Source organism: Camelus bactrianus, chromosome 8, assembly GCF_048773025.1.
Source record: "Camelus bactrianus isolate YW-2024 breed Bactrian camel chromosome 8, ASM4877302v1, whole genome shotgun sequence".
NCBI classification, from domain to species: domain Eukaryota; kingdom Metazoa; phylum Chordata; class Mammalia; order Artiodactyla; family Camelidae; genus Camelus; species Camelus bactrianus.
The window spans coordinates 45,769,210-45,781,449 of record NC_133546.1 but is presented as its reverse complement, the minus strand read 5'-3'; the positions used below and the strand labels follow the sequence as shown (position 1 = coordinate 45,781,449).

Sequence of the window (12,240 nt, the reverse complement as noted above, 5' to 3'; positions counted from 1 at the left end):
AAAATCATTCCAGGCATAGGAAACAAAAACTATAAAGGTCCAAAAGAAAGAGTACCCCTCATGTGATCTAAGAACAGCAGAGAGGATAGTTTGACTTAAATGGAAAGAGCAAGAAGGAAAATGGAGTCAAAAAGATCATGGACTTCACAGGCCACTCTAATGACTCTAGCTTCTATTGTGATTGAGATGGGAGTGCGTTAAAGGGTTCTGAGCGGAAGAGTAACATGGGCTGGCTTCAGTTCTAAAAGGTTCACTCTGCTACCATTTTGAGAACATATTGCAAGGAACAAGGGTAGAAGCAAGGAGACTAGTTAGGAGCTAATGATAATCCAGGCAATAAGCCAGGACAGCAGTAGTGGTGCAAATGGTTAGACTAGATATTATTTGAAGGTAAAGCCAACAGTACATGCTAACAGTCTGAAAGTGGCCTATGAGACAGAGTTGAGCCAAGAATAACTAACTCCAAGACTTCTTACCTGAACAGCTGAAGAAACAGATGTGATTAACTGAGATGGAGAAGATTATGGGTCAAGAAGACTGAGAGAGGGGAGACAGAAATCACATCAGTTTTGTGCATATTAAGATGCCTATTAGATATTGAAATGTAGACTTGGCACTTACATATACCCAGGTCTGGAGTTTAAGGAAAAACTTCTAGACTGGAAATATAAGTGTGATGAGTCACACAGATGATATTTAAAGCCATGAGACTGGATGAGAACACCAAAGGAGTAAGTGTGGATGGAAAAGAAGTCAAAAACTTGGCCTTGAGGTATTCTAATATTAAGAAGTTCTCACTGGTAAACTATGTTCAATAAGTTATCCCATAAAAATAGATACTATGCATATATCTATAGCCAATTGATTTTTGACAAGGCTTTCCATTCAATGGAAAATGAACAGTCTCTTCAACAAATAGTATACGGACAATTGGATTTCCATGTGGAAAAGAATGAAGCTGGACCCCTACCTCACATCATATACAAAAACAAATCAAAGACCAAAATGTAAGAACTAAAACCATAATTCTCTTACAAGAAAACGAAGAGGTAAATTTTCATGACCTTCGATTTGCCAGTGGATTCTTAGACATGAGCCAATGGATTCTCAGACATGACAACAAAAGCATTAGCATAGAAGAAAAAACAGATAAACTGGACTTCATCAAAATTAAAAACTTTTGTGCATCAAAGGATATAACCAAGAAAGTGAAAAGACAATCTATAGAATCAGAGAAAATATCTGCAAACCATACATCTAAATAGGAATTCGTATCTGGAATATATGAACTCCTACAACTCAACAAGAAAAAGATAAGGAACTCAGTTTAAAAAATGGGCAAAGGATTTGAATGGACATTTCTCTAAAAAAGATATACAAATGGCCAATAAGTGCATAAAAATATGTTCAACCACATTAGCCATTAAGGAAATGCAAATCAAAACCATAATGAAATACCACTTCACACCTACTGTGATGGCTTTAATTTCTTTTAACGGAAATTAAGAGTTGAAGAGGATGTACAAAATTGGAACCCACACAAACTGCTGTAAGACTGTAAAATAGTGCAGCCACTGTGGAAAACAGTTTGGGAAGCTCCTCAAAAAGCTAAGTAGAACTACCCTATGACCCAGAAATTTCACCCTAAGAATACACCCAAAAGAATTGAAAATAAGAATCCAAAAAGACATCTGTATGCCAATTTTCACTGCAGCATTATTCACAATAGATAAAGTATAGAAATAACCCACATGTTCATCAACAGATGAGTGGATAAAAATGTGATATATCCTTACAAGGAAATATTATTCAGCCATAAAAAGAATGAAGTTCTGATACATGCTACAACATGGATAAATTCAGAAAACATTATCCTAAATGAAATAAGTTAAACACAAAAGGAAAAATATTGTATGATTTCACTTACATGAAATATCTAGAAAAGGCAAATTTATAGAGACAAAAAGTAGCTTAGAGTTTACCAGAGGCTGGAGGAAAGAGAGAATAAGGAGTTACTGCTTAATAGGTATAGAGTTTATTTGGGGTGATGAAAAATTTGGGAAACAGTGGTGATGGTTGCACAACATTGTGAACATAATTAATGTTACTGAATTGTACATTTAAAATGGTTAAAACTACAAGTGTTTTAAATATATATAACCACAATAAAAATTTAAAAAGAAAAGTAATATATCAAGTAATATCTCAAGTATGTCCCTTACCTTCGTATTGCCACCACCACTGCTCAGGCCCATATTATTTCTGGTCTGCTTCTCAATCTCTGTACTTTCTCATTCTATGAGATGTTATTGCATTAACTTGTATACAGCACAGTTACAAAGATATATTCTAAAATGCTCAAAATGGCATACTAATAACCAAATCACATATGAACTCTTCAGCTAGACAAGTTTCTCCTCACATGACTTAAATCAAAATTTCTGGCCTTTTCTTACACTTTATCACTCTGTGAGCTCTGCTGCAACTGATTTCACTTGTACTTTGGACATGTTTCATACTTTCCATCTCTACTTTTGCTCATGTGATTTCTTCTTTGCACCTTCCCCTGCCCCATTCCATCCATTAAATCTTTTTCATCCTTTAACAGTCCAGTCAAAATCAACCTACTCTAAAGAAACTTTCCAGATCTCCAGATACCCCTTATCACCCCATCTAGCAAACACTTTTACCCAGCTAACTTCCACAGCACTTGTTTTCACTTCTCTTACATTTCCCAGATTATAAATTCTATCAAAAAAGACTACATTATATTTACACTGCCTTCATCTTTGTATTGTCTGCTGCTCCTAGTACAGGCAAACAGTGAATGCTCAGAAAATAACTACTAGATTTAACAAGCAAAACTCTAAAGCAAAAAGACCTGCAATCTACATGAGAAAATTCCTTCATCCATACAAACATAATTCCAAAATGAAAGGAACATTTTATGCTACTGGACCAATTTTGTGTTCACTTGCCTGTCACAAAGCAAAGCCAATTTATTGACACTGGGTTGTGAAGGAAAGTAATGTTCATTGCAGGCGCCAAGCAAGGAGTACAGGCAGCTCATGCTCAAAAGATAGGAATTCCTCAATGGTTTTCAGGGAAACGTTTTTTTAAAGGCAACACTTGGTGGTGACAGCTACAGGATGCATGACTTTCTTCTGATCGGTTGGTAGTGAGGTAACAGAGTGGTGTTTCCAGAATCTCAATCATTAACCTTCTGGTTCCAACCAGTCTGGGATCCTCTTGCTTGGGGGGGAGTGGGGGACCCTTAGTTCCCTTCACTGTATGTATAGCATAGGAAACTATATTCGATACCTTTAAGGAAAAAGAATACGAAAATATATATATACACACACACACACATATATAACTGAACATTATGCTGTACACCAGAAACTGACACATTGTAACTGACTATACTTCAATACAATTAAAAAAATTTTTTTCTTTTAAGAGATCCTTCAGATTGTTCTGTATATCCCCTGAGCAGGAACTAGGACTGGTTTTATCCCTGAACTATTGTCATTAGTTTTCTCGTTGAATTGCTTTTCCTTTGTTTCTACATTCCCTCACTTCCCTACTGCCTATGCCTGCTCTTTGGAACTGAGGAAAGGCCTAGGAGACTAAAGGCTTTTTCTATAAACAAGAAATGGAGGGCACAGAAGGGCTTCTGTGACCAGGAGGGTCCTGCAGGGTCCTGCTCAGTTTCAATCCTTGTTTTCTTTGATACTCCTCAATCTTGAGGGGAGCAAGTGTGGGACAAGAAAGGGAATAAAGTTTTGGGCAGACAGGTTAATCGTAAACTCAGCAGAGAAACTTGAGTTTTAGGGGGACTTGGTTTCACTTATTAAGAAAATGAAAAATAATGCCTTTCAAACAAGCAAATGTGATGGTGAGACTGTAACGACATTTCTCATGAGTAAAATCTAGTAATAGGAAACATTTTTATAAAAGGAAGTCCAAGTATAATACGGATTTATTTGTTATGACCTTCTTTATGTCTGAATAAAAACAGATGATTATGGGAATGAACATCTGAGAAAATGAAAATAAACCTATCTTTGTTTTTCAGGTTCTCCAGGATCAATCAAAAACGCAAGATGACTTTAAAATAAAAACAATTTTACATAATGCATTTACTAATCCAATGTTTGCCACCATATCTATAAAGCCTAAATGTTGTGCTATAATTCCTACTGCCAAGTTCCCATCTGGTTTCCTCTACTGGTGGGACATAAGTGTATATATGCTACATGTCTGATACCCTTTCTGTCCAGACAAAACACAGAGGGAATGACTTTACTTTAACATGACTCAAACTACTCAAAATCTAAAATCTTAGGAAGACGCTATGTTCTAAGTTAAATATGAACATTCATAAAATACACTTCTCTGGTCACAAAGCTGGTAATTAGCCAGTTTATTCTGTCAAAAAATCCACTCAACAAGAGGTTGAGATAATCCACTCTACTGTAATTAGACATCATCTAGGTAAATTAAATCAGCAGAAAAGGCAAACATTTCATTTTAAACAAAAATGTTCATCCCCATCCTCCCCCTGCATTCAATCCCCAAACTGATAAAAGTTAATATGTTATTATTGGGTCAATCACCAAACAGAATTTGGAAGAGGAAGAGAAATAAAGAAATGAATGAAAATCAAAATCTGAACTCCACTCTCTCATTCCCTCCATGGTTCTTAGATTCTATGAATAACGCATGCTATCTTAGAATTCTCTTTCAAACCTGCCCATTCCCCTATATCCTGACATCTCAAAGAACAATAAGCCTCTGAAACGAACTCCTTCTCCATCCAGTTTTTCCCCACCCAGTCCCCACCACCTCCCACCGCACAGCCTTCCAAACTGTTTTCCACTCAATGCTCCACAAAAGCAAAACTGACCATGTAAATTACTTTACTTAAAAACCTCCACTGTTTACCAAGTAACTTACAGGATAAAGTATAAACTCCCTAAAATGGCTGATTTGCTCCTAAATGCCAATCACCTTAAACCTTTACACTTACTGGACATCTCCATGCTTTTGCATATGGTTTCCCCTACATCTGGAATGCACTTCTCCCACTTACCTTTCAAGACCTCCTCTACATGAAACACCCAAATCCCAAAACAGAATTATTCTCTCTTTTCTCCCAGACCACTTTCCATCTGTCATTTTAATACTTACTACAACATGTTATATTAATTATAGGAGGCAATACAAGGTAGTGGCTAAAAAGAGAAGCTTTAGCGTAAGGTAGATTTGGTTCCAACACTCAATCTTCCACCCAGTAGCAATATGGCTTTACGTAAGTTGGTTACCTCCTCCAGAGCTCAACTTCCTCATTAATAAAACTAGTATAACACATGAGTCTACCTCAAAGTGCTACTGTGAGTGCATTCAGCACTGTCCATCCTTGAGGCTAGGAAACATCCAACAAAGTAGCAGAGCTCAGATGAGGATCACAACTATCTGTCTCAGACTGGGTCTCCTCCCACAAGAGAAGGGACCATGTCTAAACTCATCCCCACAGGATGAAAAAGGGGATGCACACACCAAAATGTTTAATCACTTTTGGGTGATCTGGGAAACAAAACTACAAGCAATTTTTATTCTGCTCCTTTGTGCTTTTCTGCATTGAGTACACGCAACTTATTAAGAAAAAAGCTATACACACTTAAAAATTTGACCTGTCACCTAGAAACAGCATCTAGCACAAAGTATTACACTCTGTAAGTATCTGAAAAAGAAGGAATTTCTAAAGTGCATTTAGTTTTATAAGTAAACATGTTTATATGCATTTATTTCTTTGCTTTTCATAATCACTTCTTGGGTAGACAGGGCAGGTTATTATTATTATCCTAGAAAATGAGGCTGAGAATTCAGAAACAACTGAGTAGGGACTAGGCTGGAACTTTAAACCAAAACTTCTAACTTTAAAAATTTAGAGTTTTCTTACTTTATAACTAAGCACTAAAAGTGGGGCTTCCACATACATTCCCAAGTTAGAGAGCTGAATCACTTGTATACTGTTTGAGAGGGAGCAAGCAAACAAGAATAAAGGAATGTAACTTTTTTTAAAGTTTCATTAATCTTTTCAAACAATGGGGGGAAAATCTGAGATAAGTACCAAATGAAACTGTCTAAATAACCAGCAAAATCAGCAGGAGCTAACAGCCCCAACATGTGCCAGACACTGGTCTAAATGCTTTATACAAATCTAATTTATTAATCTTTAATTCTATGAAACAGATAACTACTGTCTCTATTTTACAAATGAATAAACTAAAACACAGGGAAGTTAAATAACTTGCCTAAGATAACATAGAAATCAGTAGATTTCGGTTTCAAAACCAGGCAGTTTGGAAAAGTAAGATTAAGAAGTCAAAAAGCAAACAAACAAAAACTGGGTTAAAATATGATATATTTTATCTCAATTCAAAGTCTCTTTATTCCTTAACCTATGGAAAGAATAAAAGCTCTCTCTGGCTTATTTGAATTTCTAATAATTACAAGTAGTTATTTTCTCTTCTCAAATATCATGGTAAACCTGTTAATATTAAAGTTGGTTTAACAAATATATTCAGCTTTCAACTACAAGAACTTTACAACACCACTGTACAGTAAGTCTTCTTAGCTTTGTAAAACGGAAAGGCTAAGCAGCAAAGAGCACATACCACCTCCCAAAGTGACAACTCCAGCAAAAGACCACTACCTATCTTAGCAACACTTCTCAAACATAGCTACTATTTACAATCACATAGGGACTTTTTAAAAAAACCAATACACAGCACACACTCCACACCAATTAAATTAGGACATCTGGTGATGGGTCTAAGTGTTTTTTAAAAACTTCCCCCAAGTGACTCTAATGAGAAGCCAGGGTTTAGAACCACTATTCTAAGGAAATATAAACCCTTCATATTATTACTTCATATAGAGCTTTTGTCCATAATGGTCTTAAAAAGTATTCAGTCATCTTATTCAGCCAACTTGCAAACAACCAAGAGAGTAAAATAAACAGCAGGACCCTTCAACTACTAAAAGAGGTACTAATTATAAGCACACTTAGCCCAATAGATTAGACAGAAATCAAGACAAAACAATTCCAATAATAATGTTCTGGATTACAGAGTAACTTCAATTAACGTGTCAAATATGACAATGACCAAGTTATTTCTATTTTTCAAATTCTAGATTCTACAATCTGAAATGGCCCCATGCTTTCTGATGGACTCAAGAGCCCAACAATTCCAAAAGAGCAACACTGAAAAAACTGTCAATCTTGAAGCCCCAAATGTGTCACCTTTTTAAAAAACTAAACAGATTACTTAAAAAACTAAACAACGACTACTTAAATTGAACTTTAAGATTGTATAATTTCTGGCAAATAAAATCTTTTTATGTTTTCATACAGAAGATACCCTTGAAGTCAAGATCGACATAAGAACTCTGAAAATCAAAATCATATGCCTACATTTTTGCCTTTGGCTACTTACAGTTTCACAGGAAACTAAATAAGCTTCAAGATCAAATAACACTCTGTTGTGTTATTCAAAAATTTTACAGAATTTTTCAAATTTTAGAAAGATAGTATAGTGTTTCTAACCTAACAAGCCCTTAAGGATCCAATAATTCAACAAATTAGTATCTCAACAGCAAATTATGACTACTTTTTAAGTGAGATGAATAAAGACTGTAAGTAGCCTGCTGTCAGTACAAGTCACCAAATTATTTTCCTGCAAACATCTGAAAAAACTTTCTTTTTCAGAACTTTGTATGAATCTGTAATTCAAGACTTCTCTTTGATATTCAAGACATTTTAACTGGACTTCAGAAAAATCAATATGATTAAAAAAAATCCTTTTAATACCACTGTAATTCTAAAGAAACAACTCGTTATGGTGGATACACACAAGAAGTCCAAGTGGTATCCACCAATTATCATGATAATTAGAATAGCACTTAAGTATCCACCTTAATTTTCATAATGCAATTTGGGTCAAGACCAAAAACATCAATATGTGCACATTTACTGAGTAAGGTAAGCCTGAAGCAGAGAGCCAGAGGTAAAGAAGGGGCAAATGAACACCTAACTTCCTATCTAGCAATATGGAATCCACAGAGGACCTTGAAGCTAAGCAGACCGGTTTCTATCACATCGCAAAGCTACCTAAGCTGTCTAAACTCCAGTTTCTCCATGTAAAGATGGAGGTGATACTAGTATCTTATAGTTTTAAGAGGATTAAATAAAGTAACACTTGAAGTTGATGATTTATAGTCAATATTAATTTGCTACCACTTTTCCAAAGACTAACCAAATGCTGAAGGTGCTCAAGCATGACTTGCCTATAAGACATCAGACAAACTTTATAATGCAAAATCCACCATGAAAATATGATTTTCAAATTTCAAAAATCCAGTGTGGATTAAAATGACTAATTTCTGAAATCAGGGCAGCTTCTCAAAACACAATCTAACATCAACTATACTTCAATTTTAAAAAACTTTTAAAAAACTAAAAAAAAAAAAAAAAAACCCACAATCTAACCATACCTACCTACTCTCCCAATACCCTTTTGTCTTTCACACAACCAACTTGCACACTCAAATGAGTGATTAGTGAAAATAAACTACCATAGTGAAAAGTGCACTCTTGGGTGACGGTATAGCTCAGTAATAGAGGTGCTGGGTTCAATCCCCAGTACCTCCATATAAACAAACAAACAAACCTAATTACCTCCCCTCAAAACAAACAAACAAATTAAAAAAGTGCACTCTTTTAAGTAGAAATAAAATTACCAGAGTAACCTAGGTTTTGCAGATATGGAAAGCCATTAATGGTATTAAGACTACATCACTTATATATGATCACTGTCCAAAGAACTCAGACAAATTAAATACACTCAGGAAAAGAAGGCACAACAGTCCAAAATCCAATTTTCATGAACTGTCCACTGAATAAGAAAACTGGGACTCTGGGCAGATTTTTGCATCTAATGGATAAAATTATTGTCAAACGTACAAAAAGATGGAATCTTTTGTTATTATTTATCCTAAATTCAATTTAACTTAGTTCCATTATGTATCTCAAGAATTTTACAGAGCACCGAATCACTCTTAAACCATAACAAGTTCTGAGTTGATTCAATGCTTCACTGTTAACAACTTCCCCCAAGTACAGTATGTCATCCGGACAACCTAGACTCCCATCACACCCAACTTGAGACAATATATGTACTCAAGTTAGCATAGCTCTTGTGAAACAAAGCTTTTCCTAAATTTTATACTCAAAATCTGCTAGTTTCTGTTAATACTACCATACACAAGCTATTAGGGCTCTGTTGTTCCATCAGTTTTAAGAATATCACCTGCCATATGTGCAACAAATGGAATCAAAACACTACCCAAACATAAAATGCCTTAAGAAGAATCCATGTAATTGTGTGTCCTAATCCGATGTTGTTTAACGTGAAAACAGAAAATTAAGAACTAAAAAAAGCAAATGGACCAGCTACCTCACAACTACCCACAAGATCAACTACCTACAAGACTTAATCCTTCCTTCATACTTGCACTTTTTCTGCCATAAACAGGAAACTCCAAAGAAAAGGAAATAGGGAAAAGCCTATTTTTTTGCTAAGGGGAATAAACGCATTGCTTCCAACCCCTACAGTGCGAGTGAACAAATGAAAAAGCAAAGGGGGAAAGGCACGGGGGGGGAGGGGCGGCAGGCAAGCTCAGTTGGAGTCTTAAACATGCCTCCCAGCTCAAACGGTGCCCAAAACATCTGTAACGACAGCTGCAACCGGGGGACGGGGGTGTGGGGGGACGAGGACCGTGGTGTGGGGGCTCGGAGTTGAGCCTGCACGCTTGGCTTCCTCCTCTACCAACTCTTCTCTCACCTCCCAATTCCCATCTTCCCTATCCCATCCTGCTCCCTCCATAAAGAAAAATACCCAATAAAACCGGAGGCAGAGAAGACAAAAGAGGCAGGAGGTGGCTGCAAGGAGCGTCCAGAACAATAGCGGAGAAGGTGCAAAGCGAAACTCCTGAGGAGGACAATGAAGAGGATGGAAAGGAGCCCGGAGAAGCACCGAGAGAAACACCGCCGAGCCTGGGCCCCGCCAGCGGCGGACGCCTGGACGTGAGGCCCGGCCGCGCTGGCGATATTACCCCCGGACAGGCGGGGAGGGCCGGGCCGGAGCGGGCGGGAGCGACGCCGGCCGGAGGGGCCCGCGGGGCCTGCGCAGGTCCACGGGCAGCCCCCGGCGGCACTCACCGGCATTCTGGTCTCGGGGCCAGAGGTAGTATGTGGCTGGGATCACGATGAGCCCCACGAAGGAGGTGAGGAAGTAGAAGAAGGTGTTCCCGCTGTCATCGTACTGGAACTGCTGCCCCGCCATGGCACGCCCTCCTCCGCCTCCCTCTTCTCACCGCCGCCGCCACGACCCCGCTCTGTGCTCCGGCTCCCAGAGCCCCGGCCCCGTGTGGCGTAGGTCCTACGCCGCCGCCGCCTTTCCTCCCCGCCCCCACGCTACTCTCACGGACACGCCGCCGCCACCGCCGCTGCCGTCTCCAGCTCTCGCGAGAAGAGATACCTCCCGCCCCGCTCGGTTTTTCCCTCCCCCACGCCCGCCTCTTCCCTACAAGCGCTCCGAGGGAGACGTGGCGCGCGCAGCAGCCGAACTCCGTGAGGTCCCGCCCTTAGCCCTGCCCCTTTAGCCTCAACCCCGCCCCTCGAGCCTGGTAGTTCCTCCCTAAGGCTCCGCCCCTACCCCTAGAGTCCCTCCCCTTCCCTCCTCCGCTTCCTTTCCCAGGGTCCCACTCCTGGTTCGATGGTGGGTTTACCGTGTCCCAGCCAAGGTTTCCCGACCAAGCAGTAGGCGCAGGCAATTTATTTGACTGCGGCTGGAGTCGCCGCTGTTCGAAGCAGAACAGAGGCTTCCTTGCCTCCTATGTTTCCCATCCCTACCTCACCCAGTCCTGCCCTCTTGCTTTTCTGTTTCCCTGTTTGATACGAATGTTTCCTTAGGTTCCGGATCTGCTCCTCCACAGTTCGGAAACAAGAGTCAGTCAGAATAGGGCAGCGCGAAGGGTTAGTGGGGTTGAGAGGGATGGTGAAGGGTTTTGCTGTAGTTTTGGGGTGGGTTTTTTTTTTTTTTGGCAAAGAAATGTTTGCTATTTAAAGACTGCGATCTACATTGCGCCCATTTTGCAGATGGAGATTCCCCAAGCCGGTGGAGATGGTGACCTCCCTATCCCAGAGCGAATAATATTTATAGCGTTTTCTTCGACAAAGGCAGTAGACTAAGACCTTTATTGCTTTAAATCATTAAATGGTCCGTGAACCCCTTAGAATAAATCAAAGCTTGCCGGCTCTCCAGATGAGGATGAGGCTCAGAGAGATTGCCTGAAGTCAAGCGCAGTATGAGCAGATCTGGGGATTCAAATCTAGATCATGCTGACGCCACAAAGCCAGTGCCCCTGACCGCCGCCTGGACATGGACCTTAATTCAACATTTCCCTGATAGCGTCTGGCACTTTCCTCGCAGTGTGTGGGCAGGAATCCGCCCTTCGGGAAAGGACGGCTGGAGGAGCAGTCGCTCTCGGTGGCCTCTCCCTTCGCTGGCCCTGAGATCCCAGAAGCCAGTGTCAGCTGAGCAGGGAGTGGAGAGGGCTGGTGCCCTGTTCTGAGAATGACCCCACGGCCCCGCGGCAGCCCTATTCCCCATGTCTCCATCTCCCCTTGGGGCATCAAAAGGAAATGCCCACCCGACTCACCTTATAGAGTGGTTGCGAAGATTAAAGGGAGTTGTGGTGAAAATGGTTTTCAAAGGGAGAACTATGTAATAAACAAATATTGCATATTACACTGTATTTTTTAAAACTCATTTTAAAACTATATAGTCTCTTTACTCGGTTCCTTTCAATATGTCTACTACTGTTAGAAGAGAAATCTGGTCACAGGTCATCCTTTCTTTCATGTCCTCAAAAATAGTTTTTATCATAATCAGTGATGACTTCCTTCATAATAGAGTGTGTTCACATGTATTCCCTCTTCCCTTTCAAATATTTTACCTACCTATTTTGAAAGGAAATTTCAGAAAACCATTTTACTGCATTTTCCTCCTCATTTTTTTCTGTATAAAGTTTTCAAACACTATATTAGAGAGGAAAAATAAAACAGAGAAGTGAGGGGAAGAGGATTGGACTATGAAGTCAGCACAGCAT

At 39.4% G+C, this 12,240-nt stretch overlaps 1 protein-coding gene across 1 annotated transcript in view; it reads right to left on the bottom strand.

The window, feature by feature from the left end:
* Positions 1 to 10,563, bottom strand: part of SEC63 (SEC63 homolog, protein translocation regulator) — a 57,219-nt gene extending 46,656 nt beyond the window's left edge. The window contains exon 1 of the mRNA XM_074368547.1: positions 10,289 to 10,563. Within this exon, the coding sequence (XP_074224648.1) occupies positions 10,289 to 10,412 (124 nt within the window). The 5' untranslated portion in view covers positions 10,413 to 10,563. The remainder of the gene's footprint in view (positions 1 to 10,288) is intronic.
* Between the last annotated feature and the right edge of the window lie 1,677 nt (positions 10,564 to 12,240).